This window comes from Melanostigma gelatinosum (genome assembly GCF_949748355.1).
Source record: "Melanostigma gelatinosum genome assembly, chromosome: 15".
NCBI lineage: Eukaryota > Metazoa > Chordata > Actinopteri > Perciformes > Zoarcidae > Melanostigma > Melanostigma gelatinosum.
This window is the reverse complement of record NC_136648.1, coordinates 3581972-3605002: the sequence shown is the minus strand read 5'-3', so window position 1 is coordinate 3605002 and position 23031 is coordinate 3581972. Positions and strand designations below refer to the sequence as shown.

General features: G+C 44.8%; 1 protein-coding gene across 2 annotated transcripts; it reads right to left on the bottom strand.

Annotated features, from left to right (window-relative positions):
* Positions 1-678: 678 nt before the first annotated feature.
* On the bottom strand, positions 679-22969 carry LOC306789346 (integrin beta-1-like). Of its 2 annotated transcripts, none has more exons than XM_079285254.1 (16): positions 22700-22969; positions 12021-12087; positions 11471-11556; positions 9758-9980; positions 9241-9411; positions 8916-9154; positions 8666-8821; positions 6887-6982; positions 6671-6760; positions 6166-6306; positions 5592-5794; positions 5127-5365; positions 4817-5039; positions 4400-4632; positions 4061-4227; positions 679-1882 (listed from the first exon to the last, which is right to left on the bottom strand). In XM_079285254.1, the coding sequence occupies exons 2-16, from the start codon at positions 12085-12087 to the stop codon at positions 1817-1819; spliced, it is 2400 nt and encodes a 799-aa protein (XP_079141380.1). In that variant the 5' UTR covers positions 22700-22969; the 3' UTR covers positions 679-1816. The 2 variants fall into 2 exon arrangements, with proteins under 2 accessions (XP_079141380.1, XP_079141379.1); XM_079285253.1 differs by lacking the exon at positions 679-1882 and adding an exon at positions 1906-3214.
* Positions 22970-23031: the final 62 nt, after the last annotated feature.

The following is a 23031-nucleotide window of genomic DNA, read 5'->3' as shown; positions in this document are numbered from 1 at the left end:
TAAAACGCGGCCTGTGATTGGACGACCGAAGCCACCAATCACCTGTGTGCTCATGTCGTCACGTTCTACAGGGGATGGAACGCGACGTGATTGGCTGACAGCTACGATGAGGCTTTTCGCTCTTAGCCGTTGTTTATTTTATTTTTATTTTCACCCACTAGTCACACTTTTACATCTTTTTTTAGAAGTTTTAATCTCAGTTTTTGATTTAGACTTGCTCCTTATTTTCTTCAGTCTATTTTGCACAATTATAAAAAATACAAAATGATTTACTCTACTCGTTAAATATGCATTTCTTTGTACCAATGATATTATTTACAACTTACAGAAACACTTGGATGTTTATGCACATCTTTTATGTTACTGGTGTTGGTGCTTTTATCATAGATAGACATTTTTTGCATACAAGTCATGTCTATTTCCTTAATTGTCTTGTTCTTAAACTGCGGTATCTATTTCTGTGTAAGTACATTGAGAGCAAATACAACTTTATGTCTCACAATATATCTGGTTGAGTCATTTGCATCTTTTTGTCAGTGTGACTAACTTGCTTCCTCATCAAGTCCATTGTACGTTAATAACAAGCCTCCTGTAAGAAGAGTATACAAAAACACACCAGTGGGTACAACAAGTCCACAAAACAGCAATTGTACAATAATATAACAATATAGGGGTAAATTGTTTTCAATGTTTATTCAATAAATAATTTCAGAAATACAGAATTGCAGATGTGAATTGTTGAATTTTAAAAAAGGCACTTAAAAACAAGAGTGTTACCTTTTACTTCTTGTCAAACCTTCGAGAGATCTAGAAATCATTCCCTTCCCACTGATCTTTACAACTAAATGACATTAAAGTCACCCCTTTTAAAATATATATATATATTTGATCGAGGCACCACAAGCGTTCGGTGGAATTACTGAGACAGAGAACAATTCATATCCTACAAATAAAACAAGGCATTTCAAGAAAAGCAAATTTAGTCAGCAAATAAGGCAGGTTTTGCTTGTATTTGGCATTGCTGTGAAGAATTAAGGACCTGAGTTGGCTTTAAATTAAGTAAAACCTGGAGCCACACAGTAATACGACACTGACGTCCTTTAGAAAGGCAGCTCGGGAAAATATCTTTTTCTGGACAAAAGACATTTCAATTGATTGTTCAGATGGAGTTAAGTCACTCAGCCAAGACACACCAACGCCTTTCCATCCCGTTCTGTGAATACATATATGGCTTAACACAGAAACCAAAGCACACTGTACACATTTCATTGCTACCACGCGAGGCCAACCGGCGCTACGTCTGAAGAGTTTCAATCCAAAGAGACATTTTAAAAAGAGTCAAAATGATTACAGACAGTTGGACTTTTGCTCAACTGTGTTTTACAAACATTGACTTTTAGATTGCCACTCAACGCTGTATTCATAATTATTTGGAAAGGAACCCTTCATTTGTTGCCCGTTATCAACCTTAAACGAACTTGATGGTTCTGTTAAAAAAAAAAAAAAAAAAAAAAGAAAAGGCACAGCGAGGCTCTCCACTACCTTGTCAGAAAACTACAAATCAGTTCAACACATTCTCTCAAGTTCTGCAGAGGCAAAAAAAACACATTTATACAGACTGTACAAAATTCAGATGCATAGAAAATTTAAAAAACAAGTGAGTAAAAACAAACCGAAATAGTGGAACAAATGCATTGCTATCGTTTGGTGACTACAACAAACAAAAAAAACAAACAAACAGTGAGAGCATTATAAAACCCGCCCCCCGCCCATGTTCTGTTCCATACAGTGTTGTCACAAGGAAGGCAAAGCTGCATCATTTGCCCTCGTACTTTGGATTGACGACAGTTGTTACGGCACTTTTGTAGATCGGATTCTCCCCCTGAGGAACAGAAGGACAACAACAGTGAGTACAGCAGTTCAGAACTCATACCAAGTATTCTGGTTAACAAAGCACGCGTCAAACCTGTTACTGTTGTGACATCACAATAACACGATTCCAACAGCAGTAAGCTCAACATGTTAAGATGAAGTCTCAATGGCAGCAACAAAGTATGTTTTGACATCGTCGTTATCACCATCTGGTCAAATATGATGTGTGAAATGAGTTCAGCTGACTCTCCACTCTGTTATAATCCTTCACTACTACAATCACACAGGATTCTGTGACAGGAATGACGAGAAGAGACATAGTAGTTGGAGTTTGCAACCAGCGGGAAGTGTTACACAAGGTAACACTGAACAAATCCAAAGTATTAGTTCTTTCAGCCTCCTCTTATCGTCTAACGTCAGCCCCTTAGGTCACTTTCCACCAATCAAATCAGTCAATTGAACCACAAACGGCACATCTGGTCTCCTCATTATGTCACGCTCTCCTGTCCTCGTCTGGGTCAAGATGACATTCTGGCAGAACAAATGATACACGTACGCAAAATGTTTGGAATCAATTGGAATGATATATTCCAATTTGTCTGACACGACTTAATCACTTTCTAGGAATGTTCTTATGAAACCAAGTTCAACATTACAAGTTATACGAGGGTTTTCTTCAACACAGGGGCACCTGAAGTGGGATTTGTTGCTGCTGAACCAGGTGGAAACCTATTCTAAAAAGCGAAGTCCATGCAGATGTGTTTTTACGCCTGCATTCTCTATGTCCACCAGGGGGCGACTCCTCTGGTTGTATAGAAGTCTATGAGAAAATTACTACTTCTCTCTTGATTTATTCCCTCAGTAAACATTGTAAACATGAGTTTATGGTCTCAATCTCCAGTTTCAAATCTTCTTCAATACAGCATGATGTTCATTTAGTAAATGATGGTCCATTTAGAGTCAAATAAGCATATAAAGCAGGGTTTGCTTTAGGGCGGGGCTACACAGTGATTGACAGGTTGCTACCATCGAGTTGTCCGGTCGGGGAGTTGTCCGTGTTTTTGTCTTAACACGTGTGTCATCAGTTATTGAAAGGCAATTGTAATATTTTGGTCGCCTCCAAATGTCTTATGAAGCGTTTGGTTTCACTTAGAACACATCACATCAACTTTAGTAACAAACAGTTGCCCCCTGTGGTTAAGCATGCTCGTCTCACAACATGCAGCTGCTCTCCACAAGGACGACCGGCGATACAAACTTTGACCTAAAGAGAAGCTCCTTTATTCCCGTAGCTGGGATTCTGGAACTGGTTAATAGGACTCTTGTAAATGGAGTTTCCTTGCTAACATGGAGAAGGGAAAAGGGGAAGATGAGAGGGGGAGAAAACAGAGGAAAAAAAAGAAATGAAGAGACACAGGAAACAGTAAAAGGACGGACTCAAAAGTATGAAGGAAAATGTTCCTTTCGTATTATTTTGGTTTTGTTCGCAAAAAACAACAAAACCCCACAGCGTCTCTGGGCTTAAAGTATACAGCTAGATATAAATAACATTTGTTTCCCATAAAAAGTCAAACTAAAAACCATGAGCACATCACTGGCAGCACATCGCTATCTTACTCCAGCATGTTTTATTAGGAGAGAATACAAAAAGCCCATTCATCACGCTGGCTGTGATCAATGTCCGTTGCCTCCCGTCGGGCCATAAACACTGCTGCTGTGACTACCACACGGTAGTGGAGCCCTCCATCAACGGCCACCCAGCAGTCCTCCTCTTGCTCCGCTTCATTGCCTTGTATGGTCATGCAGTTGTACCATGTGGACAGTGAGAGGCAGCACCGTCAGCAGAGAGGAAGGCCGCTCCCTCTCAGTCGGTTCAGACTCAACAAAGCTGCACAGAGCCCAGGTTGATCGAGGACAGAGTGAGGAGATCCTCTCTGAATCGACCTCACTCTCTGGTTGAAATCCCTCTTCTGTTTCCACACCTTATGTACATTTTCCTGCGGATTTCTTCATGCGTTTGACTACAGAGCCATAAATGCTCAGAGAGAAACATGCGATGTTTGACGCTTTTAGATTAAATTCAAATATCAATTATGTAACGGCTGGAGTAACGCTCGCTGGCCGGCTTCAGGTAACCGTCATCTGAAATGTGGGAACGGTTAACGCTGCTCCGGTGCGACCGACTCACCGTGTCCCACTTGGCGTTCATCTTCTCCTTCTCAAACTTGGCGAACTCTCGGCGGTCGTGGATGATCATGAGCAGCTTCCAGATGAGCAGCAGGGCGAGGCCGATCAGCACGATGCCGGCGACCACACCGGCCACGATGGGGATGATTTCGGGTCCCGCCGGGCACTCTGAAGCAGAGAAAATGTATCATTGAGGGCTAACAATTGTATTGAATGCATTTATTTCTTCATAACACATCTACAAAACTCAAACCCTCATGTTTTACAAGGCTGTCTTGCCAGCAGTCCTCTTCTTTGCCTTTTAAAAACTCCACATGGTACTTTTTCCGTAAAAACATACCCAGCGTCTCCACCACGTACACCTCCTTGGTGTCGTTCCGGATGGCGTAGGTGTAGTAGAACCAGCAGTCGTTGGCGTCCCGCTCTTTGCAGTGCGTCAGCGGGAAGCTCTGGTCGGTCGGCTGAGCCAGCTTGTCGCGATCCTTCACCTTGATCAGCTGGAAGTAGCTGCAGACGCTCTCGCACGTGTCCTTCTTCTCACCGGATTCGAACGCTCGGCACTGCACGCAATCTCTGTCAAGCCACAGGCGGCGGGTTGGTTCACTCGAGTTACTCATCTAATATACAGCATCTACAGACCACAATTCAACTGTCTCAACCTGGAATTTTTACACAATATCTCTGCCCAGCGGTAACTCGACATTTCTAGATTCCAGAATTTTGCGTTTCGAGCCGAGCATGCGAGCTCCAGACTCACTTGTGCTCCGCGCAGACGCCGGGGCAGGTGGGGCAGATCTCGCAGGTTGGGCCCTGGAACTTGGCGTTGGTGCATTTGCAGATGCCGCAGTCGCAAGTACCGCGGCCGTTGCAGATCTGGCCGTTCTTGGCGAGGCAGGTGGCGGTCTCCAAGGAGCAGTCGCAGGCACTGCCCGTGTAGTTGGCATCGCAGACGCACTTCCTGCAGTCACAGCGGCCATGTCCTGGGAAAGCACAGGAAGCGGTTACCACAGAGTTTAACACAAACAGGTTTTCAGTCTTTCAAGTAGTTCCATTTCTGCAACCCTCACCTCCGCAGAGCTTGTTGTTGGAGCGGTCACAGTTGAAGTTGTCGCACTCGCAGTACGTGCCGCTGTAGATCTCCGTAGGAATCTCCCGCTTCTTGCACTCGCAGGTGCCGCATACACAGTCGCCGTTGTTGCTGCAGATATCCGTGCCGTTGTCTTTTCGGCAGTTAGCGTCCAGGTCCTCCGTCCGCACCTCGTCTTTGCTGCACTCGCACTCACGCCCGATGCGTCCGTCGTTACACCTGACACAGGAAACGGGAGGTTAAGTACGTCCAACATGGTGAGCAGAATCATTCAAGTAAAGCACAGTGGTCTGAACCTGCATTCGAGTTGAGAAAGCAAAAGACGCAGCTTTTCATACCATGTGTAATGGCACCAGGTATTTTCTCATAAGTAGTCCCCTTTTCTGGTTAGAGATACAGAGTCATGGTTCTATCAGGAGTGGCTGTATCTTAGCAGAATACGTACTTGCAGGCGCCGCACTCAAAGATCCCGTTGCCCTCGTGGCATTTCTCGCTGTTGGGCTCTCCTTCAGCGGCGCACTCACAGTCGCAGATGAAGTTCAGGACTACCTCCACCTCCTCGGTGAAGCCCAGTGGCTTAATCTTAATGACCTCAGGCTTGCCGTGCGATGGACACTTCTGGGATTCAACGGAAATCTTGAAAGACACCTGGGGAAGCCAGAGCAGGGTTTATGGGGTCATTACAACTATTAGGAGGAAGCCTTGAAGTTTATCGTTACATTTCTCAGACATGACTCAGATTATTTGAGGCGTTTCTCATTTATTATTGTTCTTTTACTAAATGCATTTGGTTTGAACCCTTTTGTCTCAATTTGAAGCAGGAAATTCCCCGAGACAACACTAGCGTAGGGAGGACACCCAGGCTGCTGCCAGCGATTGAGCACTTGCACCACGTGTGTTGTGTTGTCAATGCTTTCCCCACTGTGCAACGTAGGTTACCCATGAGTTGAGCTGCTTAAGAATCACAAATGTCATTCACACACATGCAAACAGATTGCAGCAAAAAGAACGACATCTACCTCGTCTCCGATGGAGATGTTGGAGCACTTCCTGCCGTTCTCCCCCGTCCCCTCCACACCGTTCTTACAGATGGACTTGTAGGTGATGGAGACGCCCTCTGGCAGCCTGCCGTTTTCCAGAATGACCTCGGATGACAAAGACTGTCCAGAAAACAAGAGGGATCAAACAATCGCGAAAGGCTCCAGTGATATAGGTCGATCATAATCTAGGCTTACAAGCCTTTTCCATGCGGTAACCCAGCTTCACAGCCTCATTAATACATATGTGATGGAGTAAAACGGATGGCGTCACCTGAATGTGTGCGTAGGATTTAATACCAAGGAGAAGTAGTCACAAGAATATTTCCCTCTTTCATGAGCTCTTGAGGTGATTCACTGTAATCTGTATTTAGCCCGGGAATCTTTATAAAGGATGTTGAACATTTCCCCCACAAGATGTAACGTCATAAAATAAACAAAGCCATCTCTTAATGACAGAGACAGTCAGACGTGACGCTTGACTCACGTTGTAAGCGTCAATAATGAGTTTGATGACGTTGCTGGAGTTGGAGGAAAGCGTGCCGACGGCCGATTTAGGAATGAGATTTTTCAACTCCTGAAAGAGACACAAGCGTCGAGCGGTAAGAACGAAGATAACAAACGTTAAATGTGCATCTCACTTTTGAGTTAAAACACGGAATAATAAAAACAACTCTGACGATACAGAAAACACAAAGTTCACCTTGTAAACAGGCTGGAATTCCTCCGTGACGGCAAAGATGGTCTGGATGTTGTGATCACTCAGTTTCTGAACCAAATGGGCGATGGAGGGATAGTCCTATCAAAGGGTTCATCAACACAGGAAGAAACAAACACACATTCAGCTCCCATTTAGGCAAGGCAAGTTTATTTGTATAGCACATCTCAACAACAAGGTAATTCAAAGTGCTTCACATAAAACCATTAAAAGCATCAAAACACAAGGCAAAAGAAAAGGAGATTTCAAAAACAATTAAAAAACAGTGTAAGAAATAAAATACAGTAGTAAAATGCAGAAATGCAGGAAATTGATTAATATATTAATTGAACGTGGTTCAATTAAAGGCAGCAGCAAACAGAAAGGTCTTCAATCTTGATTTAAATGAGCTGAGGGTCTCAGCAGACCTGCAGCTTTCTGCGACTTTGTTCCAGATATGTGGAGCAGAAAAACTGAACGCTGCTTCTCCATGTTTAGTTCTGACTCTGGGAACAGAAAGTAGACCGGTCCCAGAAGACCTGAGGGGTCGGGATGGTTCATAAGGTAGCAGCAGATCAGAGATGTATTTTGGCCCTAAACCATTCAGTGCTTTGTAAACCAACAGCAGGATTTTAAAGTCAATTCTTTGTTGGACAGGAAGCCAGTGCAAAGACCTCAGAACTGGAGTGATGTGATCCACCCTCCTGGTCTTAGTGAGGACTCGAGCTGCAGCGTTCTGAATCAGCTGAAGCTTTCTGACGGACTTTTTACAGAGACCTGTAAACACACCGTTACAGTCGTCCAGTCTGCTGAAGATAAATGCGTGGACAAGTTTTTCCAAATCCTGTTGAGACATAAGTCCTCTAATCCTTGATATATTCTTCAGGTGATAGGAGGCTGATTTTGTAATTGTCTTGATATGGCTGTTCAGGTTGAGGTCTGAATCCATAACTACACCTAGATTTCTGGCTTGGTTTGTGGGTTTTAACATCAGTGACTGAAGCTGAGCGGTGATTTTCAATTGTTCGTCCTTGGTACCAAAAACAATTACTTCTGTTTTATCTTTGTTTAATTGAAGACAATTCTGGCACATCCAGTTGTTGATTTGTTCAATGCAGTTACCCAGCCCTTGTATGGGATTATAGTCCCCTGGTGACATAGTTATGTAGATTTGTGTGTCGTCTGCATAATTATGACAACACACTTTGTTGTTTTCCATAATCTGCGCTAGTGGAAGCATGTAGATGTTGAACAGAGGAGGCCCCAGTATTGAACCTTGGGGAACACCACATGTCATTTTAGTCAGCTCTGATGTGTAATCAGCCACAGACACAAAGTATTCTCGGCCCTTCAAGTAGGATTCAAACCAGTTAAGTGCTGTGCCAGAGAGTCCCACCCAGATTTTTAGTCTTTCGAGGAGTATGGCATGGTCGACCGTGTCGAATGCAGCACTGAGATCTAGTAACACTAAGACTGAACTTCTGCCATTGTCTATGTTTAAGAGGATGTCGTTGAAAACCTTAACAAGAGCAGTTTCAGTGCTGTGGTGCTGTCGAAAGCCTGACTGGAAAACATCAAAGCAGTTATTTACGGCCAAGAAGTCGGTCAGCTGTTGGAAAACCGCTTTTCAATTATTTTACTTTAAAAAATGGGAGGTTTAGAATCCCACACTGTGAAGAAACAACTCTGAGAAACAGACACAGTGAAAGCTGAAAACAGCACAGATGCTCAGTCAACTCTCTCTAGATCCATCATGCAGACATAGATAAATGATAGACTACATACATAGTAGTGGCTCATGGTGTACATGTTGTTCTCCAGGTGACACCTGCCGTCGTTGGGCAGGACGATGCCGCCCAGTTTGCCGTCTCCAGCGAAGTGGAAGCCGGCGTCGGTGGAAAACACCAGCAGACGAGTCACGTTCCTCCAGCCGATTTGGTTCTGGGAAGACGGACACACCGAGAGTCTTCTCCTTCATATTTTCACACGTTTACAAGGCACCCGACAAAAAAACAACCTTTCGGCGCCTTCTTACCTCACAGACCGCCACCTGCATGATGGCATCGAAGCCCCCCTCTGGAGAGTCCAGGTTCCCCGAGATCTGCTGCTGACTGACCAGGCGGTTGAACTCGTCTCCCTTGTCCGTGAGCTTCAGGACGTTCTTGTAGCTGAAGGGGCTGGTGCAGTTCTGGTTCCCCGTGCAGGGGTTGATGAGCCTGGCTGGAGTGGTGCTGATGTACGGCATGACCGTCTTCTCCACGAACGAGCCGAAGCCTAAAGAAAGGAGAACGTGTTTTTTTTTTTTACTTGTACTCGTCACACGACAGCTTTTCCGTTGATTATTATCGAGTTGTTCTTACCGATCCTGAAGTCGGAGGTAATCCCCTGCATTTCCTTCATGAGGTCAGTGCCGAGGTTCTTGACGTTTTCCAAATCATCTTTCATGGAGAAGGAGAGGTCCATAAGGTAATAGAGGTCAATGGGGTAGTCCTCAGCGCGCTTGAATTTCAGCTCAAAGGTCTGGGGTTCACCTAATGGACAAAACAACATCAGTGTTGAGTGGAATTTAAGAGATTGTGACATTATATTCATTGTTTTTTGTACATTTCTTAAATTGATTTGAATCTTAAGGATGAAGGAGATTTTAAAAAGGCAGCAAAAGTCTTCAGCTGTGACAAGAAATCTTACTTTGATAAACTTTTGGTCTTTTCTAAAAACACGTTTCAAACAAACTTAATGACTTGAACTTTGCTCCAGAGCTGGTCGACAAACATTGGTTTACCCCGATACCAAAGACACAATACATGCTCCAAATAAAACACTTTGTTCTAAGCTGCTCTGGCAACACAGTCAAAGACCGGCCTCCAGAATATTTACCAGATCTGAGTGTCAGGGTGAGTTTCTGCGGCTGGATCTGGGTGATCTGCTCGGGCTTCAGTTTCTCGGCCACGTCCTTCTTGCGGTTGGTGACGGGCTTGTTCTTGTCGATGTCGATGCGTCCACGCGGGTTCTCAATCGTGGTCACGTTACAACTCCTCTTCTTCAGGGACTCCAGATCGTCACAGCGAGCCGACTTGGACTCGCCCACAGTGAGGAATTTCTGTGAAATAGCACAGGAGGGTTTTTAATGTACTACACACATAACTCAAGTTTGTGGGATGAATATAGTAAATGAGAAAAAACTGTTTAGCCGATCTCAAATCACACAGGAAATAACGTGCATAATACTCTCAGCAGTGGGCAGCATACGTACCGGCCATGGTTTTTAGATCATGCAGTGAAATCAGATCGCAACGGCACAAAATAAGTACTTTGTTTATGAAGCTCTTGTAGTACGTTCAGAGCTGTACTTCAGTGATGGGGTTCTTTGTAATTTTAGGGTTGATTTTGAGCGTAATGGCCTCTGACTCTGAGAAGATCAAAATAGATCAGGGCTGCAGAGATATTTCATCTCAAGCAACCAAACACGTCTGAGCTAACAGTTGCAGTCGTGTTGTGATTTCATGCGCTCAGGAATGACAATCTGTCGTCTGACGGAGAAACACGGGCAAGATTTAACAGGAATGCAGCTCTCGACATGTGCCGAACGGACAAAAAAGAGACGTTATTCACCAAGAGACTCACCTTGGTGAGCAGTTTTCACAGGAAGTACTGACTCACAGGGCTCGGCTGGCCAATCGAATCTCACCATTTTGGATGAATACGTTAATTGGTGAATGATACTAGGGGACGACTGCTGATGCTTTCAGGCAATCACGATATTTTGGAGATCGTAAATCATTAGTGATGGTGATACCACAACAAAGTAGGTCGAGGCATTCAAACAAATGCTGTTCATGACTTTATTTTTGTGGGAATAAAGATTATTCTCAAACGTTTGTTGCACAGCACGATATACAATTATAATATTTGTCATCCTGCACTTTGTAGTCGCCACACATACATCTCATATTAAGCTGTCGGTGCAGTAAAACAGTATTTTCCGATACTGTGGTCTGTTCCCTCAGCAGAGGACAGTGAACGTCTGATTAAAGAGGATTATACAGACAGAGTTCCCCGTGAGACGAGAAGCAGCAGCACTCCTGTTTACATTTAACGGAGTTGTGGTCAATTTGTGTTTGGGCGAAAGGTCTCGAGAACGTCTCAAGTCCTGCTCTAGCTGTGTTTGTGCTCATAGGGCAAGTAGAGTTTATGTACCCATTTGCATAAATAATAAAGACAAAACTAATTCGCAAAAACAAAGAAAAATGTTCGTACTTTTTGAATCCTGCCTCCTTTTCAAATTAATAAAAAAAACCATCAATTACATCATGATATTTTGAATCTTTGTATTGTATTTAGTTGTTAAACAGCTCGAACTGTTTTGAAATTAATTTGTCAAAATGTGACATTAACATTTGTTAGATTGCATGATTTAATACTCAAGATGATGACTCCCTGCTGTGCTTGTTGGCTGTTTCTGTGCAATTCAACCATTGAGCAACGCTGCCACACAAACCGCAAATCTCTGAGCACGCCCACAGTTTAAGAATCTTGTACATACTATTTCATTCATATGATTATTAAAAACACTTTACTGATTCAACTCACTTCATCTGCGCACCATCCACACGTCTCTGCGACCTGGATGCATTCCCCACACGACTGTGCGTTGGCCTTGATGCATATGCTTCCCTCTGAAAAGAGACAACACAAGGTCCCGTGAGCCAAGATGACAAAACCGAATTTCCATTCGTTCACTAACTCAAAACAGCTTCGGGTTTTTTTTTTGGCTGCAAGACACAACTTCCTCCCAGTCTAGAAAACTGAGTCACGCTGAGAGAAGCCCGAGGCAGCTCACCAAGTCATGACTTAACCTCCAACCAGCAGGACCACACTCATAAAACCATGAAATACAAGATGTGAAGAGTGGATGAAAGTATTGCAATGTGCTGAAGAAACTAAGAAATCACAGAGAGAGGCTGTCGAGTGGAAGCATGCTATCCTACATACACATGAAGTGGAACAATAAGTACTAAACCGGGTGTCTGTTAGCACAGCTGAGGAACATGCTACGCTACAAGTTAGCTAGTACTTAACAGCAAAGATAAGAAGAATGGAGCAAACGTTTAATAACTTTACAACCTTTTCTTGTTCTTACCTTGCTGCGCCCGGCTGCCACAGAGGAACGCCGACAGCGTCGCTATTAGAAGTAACCGCAGATCCATCTGTGACAAGAAAAATGTGTGAACACAACATGAAAGAAACGGATCTGAAGCAGACAGCTTTGTTACTCGTGTCAGTGACAGCTAACAAAAAGGGTCATGTGTGTGTGTGTGTGTGTGTGTGTAACAGCGGCGTGTGCTTTGTAGTGGTTGTGGAGGTTTAATGTGAGACGGCGCTATCGTTATGAAAGATTGGAAGACGTCCACATGTGGGAGTTGTGACCTCACGGCTGCGTTGTGCACACACACACACACACACACACAAGAACAATGTGATCCCTTTGTGATCGACTTCACCTACATGTAAGAAAGTCAACGCTCAAAGAAACTAGTTCACTACCAACTGTACCATTAACACAGCAAGACCCCCCTCTTTAAAAGGCTCTCATGGACATGTGAGTCGTAAAACAACCAACAGGATGAAACACATTCAGGTTAACAGCATCGTTCATGCTCTGTGCTGTGAAGGCTTTATCCTGAAATACCTCAGTCACCGCTCGGCAGCAGAGGGGAGGAGCAACTCCAATTTGGTCTATTCCAAATATGGAGGAAACCATTTGCCCACACTCATCAGCACTTCCATGAAACCACACTACATACTTGCTTTCTGACTGGTTTGTGACGATAAAGGCCTGTGGTGGTAGTTGGTTATCTCGATGGGGAATTTCAGATAAGACTCGACGAGAGAGAGAGAGAGAGAGAGAGAGAGAGACGCTTGAGGAGACAATAAAAATATGGCGTGAAAAGGACAGAATGGTCACATCGACATGCGAGGTGTTCGGTATCAACCACAGTGATTCATAAGGAGCCTAACTTGACTTGTAATGACTGAAACAGAGCAGCAGCAGCAGCTTTAAGACGGCCGGCGTTTAAAAGCTGCCACAGAATGTAACTGCAGAGGAATAACTGTGGTTCATGGAGAAGTCCCATGATGCCTCTCTGGGGCTGCGGAGCATTAACCAACAGCAGTCTGACAGCAGCATGGAAATATCTTTGTTGGTGGGTCAACATTTTTTACTAAAAACGTAAGCTAAGGTCACACCATGTTCCCATATTTGGTCATGCCTCTTCCGGAGTCTCTGCCATTCACGACAACTCCAGTGACACACTTCCTCGACTTTCTGCCCAATCCTCAAAACTCAGAGACTCGGACCAACTTCCTGTGCAGGAGAACCAGCCAGTCTAGACAGAAGTCAATAGCTGAGCCCCAAAATAGTCCATCTCTGGTGGGATAGGTTTACGCCAATACGCACAGTGTCAGTGTCAGCAGATAAGAGAATATTTACACTACTTTTTACAGTTAACTATGAGTGACGTAGAGGTAAAACTGGTGGCTGGACACAGTAGATGCACAGCTGTGGGTCCAGGCATCTGCACCAACAACCACATCCTGTTAAATTCAGCCTAATGACCAACTTAGATGTGAGTTTAAGTGCTTTAGTGATAGTTATCAGACTGCTGTGGGGGGGAAGGGGGGAAAGAACGTCTTCGGACATGATTGGACAAGATTTAAAGAACAGAAGCGAAATGCATTCACGTGGCCTGTTCTTCTAAATTAAGGAGATTATTATCTTGATAATTCGGAAGAAACTTTTCTTGGGGTTTTCCTGAATGAACAAGAGGAGCGTGATTTCATGGACGCTTTGTTTGGTGGTTTTAAACATTGGGAGATAATGACGTCTTTAAGTGGTATAGATGGTTTTGTTATTAATGTGTCGACTGTACGCGGGCACGGCACGCTGGACTAGCGAGTGACTGCTGTCATTTAGTTTGTTACGTGGTCAAGTGAACAGTCAGCCGACATAATTTGGCAACTACTACCGTAGACTCCTACATGTATCGACGCTGTACTTGAAATCATACAGCGAGCACCGCTGGAGGCTGATTAACAGCAGAAAGCGTACTCCATGCAGGCGAGAGCTTTGCGTAGGATCTTCAGGTATCTCGATAATTCAGGAAAAAAAGCATAAATGACTAAATAACAATCTTGTAACAGACGTAAATCATTTTCTGTCGATCAACAGACACTTTTCCCTTTTTAAATATACTTAAACTTTGACCCAAAGAACAACTTGTGGCAAGGCGGACAAAAAACATTCAACATACCCAGCAAGATGCCTCATAACATTCAAGCCACCACCAACTGAAAGGACTTTCTACACTATATTAAGGCTCCTCCCCAACATTCCTGAAGTACAGCTTTGTTTACCACTCTGGGGCTCGTCCTGCAAATTACAGAGAGCTGACAGATATTTGGGAGGAACTCAGGGTCTCCACAGTAATGGCATTACGGAGGCACTGTCACTTCATGGGGCATGATGGTTTTGGACACAGACTTCTACCCCGAATGAAATATTAAAAAAGACACATCTTCTCCAATCTATCTGCTTTTCTTTACTGACATCTGCTCTTCTTCATCAGAGGAATGCATATAAGAGAGAACTCAACTGATTAATATGACCAGCAGCAGTGTCACTTCCTTTTCAGAATCAAAAGCACTGAAGCGAGTGACCGCTGAATTATTGTGGGAACTAAAAAATGGTGGAAGATCAAAGACAGCGCTGCTAAAAAGCGAACGTCAGCGCTGATAAGAGCCGATAGCGACGGTGGGCCGACAGAGGCCGATGACGCCCTGATCCACAACAGACTGAGGTAAAAACTGCTCCTCATAACTGTGAAACGTGATAGAAGGAGGCCAGCTGGTAACTGGTGGATTCCTGAATTAACTCTTCCAGCAAAGGTCTGTCTGTGTTGGTCACTGAACCACCTACTGCCTCCACAAATAGATCACATTCCCTCCAATGCAAGACAACGTCTTAACAGCAGAAAGTGATCCTAATGATTCTACCTCCTGAGCAGGAAAGTACAGCACCATCTACCAGTTCTATCTCGTCTTTGTTTTCTATAATCCAAACTATGAGGCACCTGGTTGCAGCTACTGTACTCTATCTGTCCCACATATCAGTTGAGTAAATCATCCCATCGTGGAGCAGAAACTGTGGTGTATGAGCCGGCGTGATGACGGACCTGAGAGCCTAATATTTAGAGTACCAGGAGCACGCCGTGTTGGATCATGACTTTGTATGGTCAGGCTGGAGAAGACGAGAGGCGACGCATGCTTTGTGTTCATGTCACAATTTTTTTATTTACAATTCTACCTCCGTTAATAGTAGCAAGAGCCGCTCAGCTCTTTCCAAGACATGTACAATAACTGAGGCTTTGGACTGGACTTTATCTAATATGGACGTGTGCGACTGCAACAACACAAAACGAAAGTTACGAATGTAACTATGGTTCTATGAATCCTGGATGACCGCCAGAGGCAGTGCTTCACACTGGATATCTTCCGTCTCGCGCATGCGCAGGTCGAATATTTATATCAACAAAGTCACATGTGACCTCTGATGACCCCCGTCGTCATCCTGAGCTCAGTCCTACGGAATCTTCTCGCGAGTTCACGGGATTCCGAGTGACCAAGAACTCTGGCAGTCATCCAGGATTCATAGAACCGTAGTTACATTCGTAACTTTCGTTCCATTTCATCCTTACTGACCGCCAGAGGCAGTGCTTCACACTGGATGACTTATACCAAAAGAGTCACGAGGAAGCACAGTAACTACCTCGTATAGCTCCGGCAGAGAAAATTGGCCAAAGAACCCTCCCCAGTGGGTGAGGGGTGGCAACTTTGCCAGCTGGATAGGCCGGTTTATATGTGAACGTATCCACACCCTTGGGAGAAACACTGCATTAGGCCAGAAAGTGACACCCAAGCCATCTGAGTTCCACCTCAGACATGATTCTTCCACTGACAGGGCATGCAGCTCGCCCCCACATTGAGCTGAATTGACGGCAAGGAGAAAACCGTTTTGCCGATAGCCATCTCGGCTCCGCCTGTGCCAGGGGTTCAAAAGGAGACAAGCATAAGGTGTCCAGTACCAAGGGTAGGTCCCATGCAGGGGAGACCGGCCCTTATCTAGGAGGGACTGTAGAAACTCAGTACAGCAGGCACGGGGCGCTGTACTGGGACCTTGTTCCAAGCCGCACACCAGTCAGAACAGCTTCCACCTGTTCTTTGTACTGCAGGCAGGTAGACCGCGCACTGGCATTCAGAATAGTCAGTCAGACTGGTTCTATGCAGCCACTCAGCATCCGGTCGGGCCCTCCCGTGACCTATAGTTGAAGGCGGCAGAGATTGGAATGCCAAATCAGACCTTCTAGTTGCGACAGGAGCTCCCTCCTGTCAGGGAAGAACTCTGACAAGCTTACAGCAAAATCAGAGGGAATGGTGGAAAGGCATAAAGAAGATCTTCTGGCCACGTGTGAGCCAGGGCATCTTGACCCAGAGGGCTGGTCCTCTCTGTCAGGGAGACCCAGTGGGGGCAGTGGGTCAACACGTCTGGATGCAGCCGGCACTCTCACGGTGGAGGCTTGTGACGGAACAGGAAAACCACAACCTGGTTCCGTTCTCCTGGTGGATACATTGCCCACAGGCTGGTCAGGCGAGGGGCCTCCCAAGTCAGAAGGGCACGGTGATCCCCGTAGCAACTTCTGCAGATCTGGTGCCCCATAGTCTATGGGAAATCACAGCAGAGGTGTTGTCCACTGGACGAGCACACGCTTTCCCTTCAAATATGGAAGGAAGTGCTTGAGCGCGAGCTCTAGAACCTGGACCTGCGGTCTTTCAGCAGACAACTGTCCCCAGGCTGTCCTGTTCTGTCACACTGCACCCCGCCTTGAGAGGCAGGTATCTGTTGTGACCATCTCCTGGTGGAATGGAACCGAGCCCCTGCGGCTCGGTTCCTGGGACACCGTTTGCCAGATATGCACTCCCTCCATGGGGATAGTGACTAGGCACTGTCTTGATAATATTATTGCCCTTATTGCCCTGTATCTGTGCCACTTGGCATCCAAGTGAAAGCTGTCCAGCCATCTGCAAACCCAAGGGAACGACAGTTGAGGCAGCTGTCAGTTCACCCAATAGTCGGCGAAAAGGATGTAGGGCAACAGTCTGCACCCTCGGAAGGGGGAGAGGTTGTGGGGGTTGTTGGCCACATGCTGGGGCGACAGACAGGCCCTCATATGGCCACACTAATGAAGGTTATGCTCTGAGAAGGGCTCAGGTAGCTCCTCTCCATGTTCACCTTGAGGCCCCCCGGGCCACGTGAGAGAAGGCAAGCAGTGTCCTGTGGCGCCTGAAGCCGGGATGGCGCCTAGGTCAGCCAGTCGTCTAAGTACAGCAGTATGTTCACGCCCTGCGATTGCAGGGGGAAAGGACAGCAGTAACACACCCTGTGAACACCCATGGGGAGATAGGAGAGTCCGAATGGAAGCACCCAGGACTGAAAGCTGTGGTGATGCACCATGGGAACATGGGAATAGGCGTCGATAGACGTGAACCACTCTCCCTTGGAAATCCGCTGCTGGGAGAAAGAACCCCGACAGCCGGCCTGGAGACATCTCCCCCCCCCCCCGCCCGGGGCAGTGAAGAGTTCAGTCTCACCTTTTCTGTAGAGAATCCTAGATTAAATATGTAAACACTAGCTGCTTGCTGTAAAACCAACACAATAGCCCAGCTTTCAACACAAGCAGTGGGGGTGAGTCACAGGCCCACACAAATGTTTTATCAAGAAATGTCTCCCAGCAGCTGCTGACTGAAACTCAACCCTCTGCAGTGCCTCCCTGTTATGGTTCACATCAGACAGGTCAGAGGCGCTTTGATTCAATCTGCGGTCAGAAAGGACGCCTCAGGGAGCAGCACCATCACAAAGCAGGAAGCCTTCCTCTGCTCAAACGTGTAGTCAAACCATGTGCGACATCTCGGCCTACCTGACAGGGTGATGACGCATCGGGATTCCTGGATATTTCAGGAGTCACTGAATTAGCCAGAAACAAATCACCATCTTGTTCGTTTTTTGTTGCATTTCCAGAAAATTGACTACAACACAATACTACCACAATATGTCCATATGCATCCAGTTTATGAGGTACCGTAAGCATGGCGTCTTTCCCCGAAACCAGGGTGAGCTTCAGAGTTTAACAGGAGGGCTTTGAATCAGACGTGTGTCACCACTACCTCTTTGTTTACTCCTTCCTCTGCTCATTGACGGGGCCTCATTGACTGGTATTATTTAGGGAAGCGCCCTGTGCAAAGTCTGGAGCATGGACATCCTCTTGATGGGACCACTATGAGTATTTATGTCCGTTTAAGCTAATACAGCCACTGAACTGGACAAAAAGTCTCATTAACTGGTGGTATGCGAGCCTCTGTGTGTGTGTGTGTGTTGTATTATCTGATCCAAAGACAAATGATGTTTGTGAACTCTGCAGATTATCTGCCTTCCTGCAGCTCATGTGGCTTTGAGCAGACAGGCCCGGTGTAGTCTGAAGGTGGAGCGAAGCACATCTGTGAATATTTACTAAACCTGAACAAAGTCCACGTTTAGAACCAACGGGTCTGATACTGCTCCTCCATATGGTTGAGTTTATCGTATTCTGTACCGCCGTCACAAACACTTTGACTTTGGTGCGACGACAAATATGACATGCGCGTAAAAACGTGAATAAGAAAACACTAAAATCTTTTAAATGGTAAATGTATGCCCCTCCCCCCTCATAACCCTCTGACAGATGTTTACAGAAGGAGTTTCCTGCTTGATATGTTCTGTTGGCGATGCGCAACATCCTCCTCACTGAACACTGACAGAGAGAAAAAAGTGTGTTTTAAGTTGTCTGGCACCTGATTGTGAGTTGTGTTGAAATGAAGTCGGCAAACAAACAAGTCTCACAATGCACTACATGCCAAAACAACGACAAACGAGCTAAATGAATGACATAAATACATAAGCAAGCAGGACAAAAACACAGCTAATAACCACGATTCCTCCTCGTGCATCGGACAAGCTAAAGTGGAAGTAGTTGCAAAAGCTACCACAGCTCTAGCTGGTGTCTCTGTGGTTGCTCACTTCATGCGAGGTTAACCACAGTGTGCATCATCAACCCCGATGGTGTGTTTTCTCTCTCGTGAAAACAGAAGTGTACATTCAAGTGTACACTGTGAGCGCGCATGTTCTTGCTACAATACTCGGAAATGTGTCCCAGCTTCAGGGCAGATTGTGTCTCATGTACTTTAACAACATCTCCACGTTTTTATACGCTCCTCCAAGAGCTTTTATATCCACTTTGTTTCAGGACAAAATCCAAACAATGTTAAGCATATCTCTCCCCCTCCTAATATCAAGCTGACTACTTCCATATCTCGCTTTAGAGAACAGCCATGGTGTATTTACTAATGAATGCTGCTGCTCAAGAACTCCTGTGAGCAACATGCAGAGTGATCGGTGGCGTTCAACACAAATGGGCATTGTTCACGCTGTGGTGGTCCGCAAACTGAGTTACCCCCCCAGCTCTGTTTGCCACTCGGTCAGCCAGCCGGCCCCCCACCTGCTGCAGCCAGTCTCAGTCCACTTTCAGTCCATTAGGTCCCCCAAAACAACTCAGCATGACTCTGCATCCATTTCCTCTAATGAAAGCCAGCCCCCCCACAGGAAGAACAGCTCTCCTCTGACTGAAAACACGGCGTCTTTGACGGAAACCAAACAGACGAGCAGGAAGACCAGACGATGCTCGACACTGAACTTTAAAGTGCCGTCAAATTAGATGAGTGACTCAGTGAAGTCCGTTTCTTTCGGACACGTTTTGACCGTCTGACATCCAGCAGACTGTTAAAAGATAGTTGAAAATGTTCCTACACTAATGCACGCGGTTAAACTAGTATTACTATCAGTAAGATCCCAACATACCACAATATTACCAAACTACATTACCAACGTCCCAAAAAGAAAATAAAGAGAAAGTATCAAAACCACTTAGCGTAACCGTTATGTGGTTATAAAAGAAAATGATCAATAATAGCAAAGCCAGATGTGATCATTCTGACACACATGAACATATTCACGTTTGTTGTAACAGCTCGACAGCGTAGAAATAGTTGAAGTCAGTCTGACGTATATTTGTTTCAGGAGTAGAAGGAGTTGTGAGACCGTCTGCCGTTTGTCCGTCATGTGGATGAGACTCTAACCTCTCACCCTCAGAGAGATGAGATAACACATTCCATCTTAACTGCCTCCATACTATGTCGAGGGAAAAGCACTACGTCACTGAAATATGGGGATCTTTTTCCACTCGTTTCCAACCTGAACCAGGAGTTCACTCGGCCGGTGAGTATGACGACATGTTTAGGCATAAAAAACGAGTTGAAACTTATAGTGAAGTATTAAAATGCTTCCTCTCAAGCTGTCTTTCACGTACTCACTGAGGCTGGATTCCATTTCCAACACTTTATAAAATATATCTTGTTCCCCTTTGGTGCTTTAAAAACAGTTTTTAACATAGTCTTTTATCAATGCGACTGATGAGAATGTTGAGGGTTTATCTGTGACATTTATTTTGATACATTCGTCCCTTGAAGTCCTTTGTAGAGCGGCCACCAACAACTATTTTCCTCATCAATTAATGAAACAACGTCGGTTATTGATCAGTTAATGAGGGTCATAAACAAATGAAAGATGAGCATCCATTGAAATGTTTGTTTGGGAAGATGAGGCATTATATAAACAGTTAACGGATCGGCATCGAGAAGTAAAAGATGGCCTGAAATCATCTCTGTAGATCACCTTAAATAAATGACAAACTATTTATTGACAAACAAAAAAGTTGACAATTCAATTTCTGACAGATTGACTCAGCCGTAGTAACTCGTCTCTCCTTTTTCTGACTATCGGTTGTACTCTAGTTTGAACCTTCTGTACAAAGAAACAAACAAAAAGAAACAAAGAAACAAAGAAATAAAAACATATCCGTCAATCGTCTTGTGTTTCTTGCCACATCTTCGGAGGACTTCCTAAATGTAACCACAGAGTGATGGAGCCATGTAGGGATGTCTTAACGTCTGAACCATGATCACATACAAACATATCCTTCCTGCAATGATTCGTCTGGCCTTCACTGGAAGACCAGATCACCCATGATGACTCACATCTGACAGGTCGGGGGGGTAAAAGCCTGGGGGTGAGTAACGCCGGGTGACCCTTCAAACTGCCCCAGACACTCCTTGTTTTAAACACCACAACAATGTAACTACGGGAAGTGAGTCAGTGATCTACGGGGAGCTCGTCTACAATTACCAGGCCTGGTGCGTATTATCTGCAGCCCTGTTAATGTGTGTGCGCGCTGCATGCAATCAAAGACATGCTTGTTTTAGGATTCTGTCTGTAGGCAAACACAGGCTAGTAATCAACCCACGGTTTTATTCTGTTGGCCCCAAATTAGGCCTTGGTGGACACAGATTACTACCGGTAGTCCAACACATCAAGCCTCTCCCTGAGATTAATAAGGGAGAAAAAAAACACTCCCTCAGGGTATAACTCCTTTCCAGGAAGTGAATGAGGCAAGACCGATCTTGTCGAACTTACATAGTGCACAGTCAACACTTCTGAATCAGAGCCTCGAGCAGGACTGAACAAGAGGCTCGAGAGTCTGGTTGACCAATCTGGCTTCAAGGTCTCACTAGATCCTCAACCGCAGTTTATACAGTCCACAAGGTAGTCTGACCAGACTGGGGTCCAGCTGTGGTTTGCTGCTAGATATCCTGTACAGCTTCATTTCAACGTTTGTGGCTTTGTCTTACCGAAGGGGAGGTTGCTTAGTTTTCTTCGTGTATATTTTGGCCTAAAGGCATGAGATGTGTGTCGCAACTTTAAATTAAACGCTCCTTTCGTAAATGTACAAACACAAATGTTAAAGACATCTGCAGAGGGGTTTTGTGGGACAAACGGACTCAAGTGCTTTAAGAGCATTCCTAAAGAAAACCAGCTGCTTTCTGAAATATGATCTTGATGAGAAAAATCCTGGTTGATGATTCTGATGACAGTGGTCATTAACTAGATCAGAAAAAAAGACCAAACCAAGCACGTATTCTCTCATAAATAGTGTAGTTTTGACGAGCTTGCTTTTCAGTATAAAAACTCCTTAAATTAGGTATAAAAGCTGAACCACAAAACTGTTTCTATATCTATCCTTTAGGGACTTAAACAAAGAAACAACAATGCCAAAGTAACTTCACAAAGAAAAACGTTTTCGTGCAGAAAACAAATTCACAAGTGAGAGTACATTTGTTTTAGTCAGTTTTAAACAGTAAAATCCTTTGTTGTGGTTCCGACTTTAGGTTAAAAGCTACTATGAGTATAATACGGTTTTTAATAGTTAATCAGGACTTAAACACACACCATCTCCTCATACTTTAACCCACCCATACTGCCCTCTTTGGTCATGCAAAGCGGCTCAATGGCCTACTTTCTGCACAAAAACCCAAATTAAGATGTATTGAGGGACAGATTGAGGTGTATGTTGGAATATGCCAACGTTTCAAGTCATGTTATTGAAACCATGTAATGAAAAGCAAATAAAACATGTTTTTAAAACAGTCTTTCGACCTAGACCTCGTTAATAATCCACACCCAAAGTTTGCCCCGAAGAACAGAAAATACACATTCCTCGCTTCTCCTCTCTTTGTCGTCAAATATGTGGGAAATAAAATGTCGGTTGAAATAACACTCACCTTAATGTTGATGCTAAACTGGCGTTTTCCGCTGATTTAGAAAAACATCGGCCCGAAAAACAACGGTCCTCTTTTAAAGAAATAAGAACAGGACTCAACGTTGAGATACAAACTGTTACAAGGGTCCGCTTTGTTGTAGCACGTTGAGTTTCCGCTCACCACGCGCTGACGGTTGACGTTACTTTACCAATAAAAACAACATTAATTAACATTGATAATACTTTTTTTTTTCCCGGATCGCCCGAACACGTTACAGCCGCTGCTGCTGGGTCGCTTTTTTTTTTTTTAATGCCCCAGTTCTTTCTTCTTCTCCTTCTTCTGCGTTAGACCCC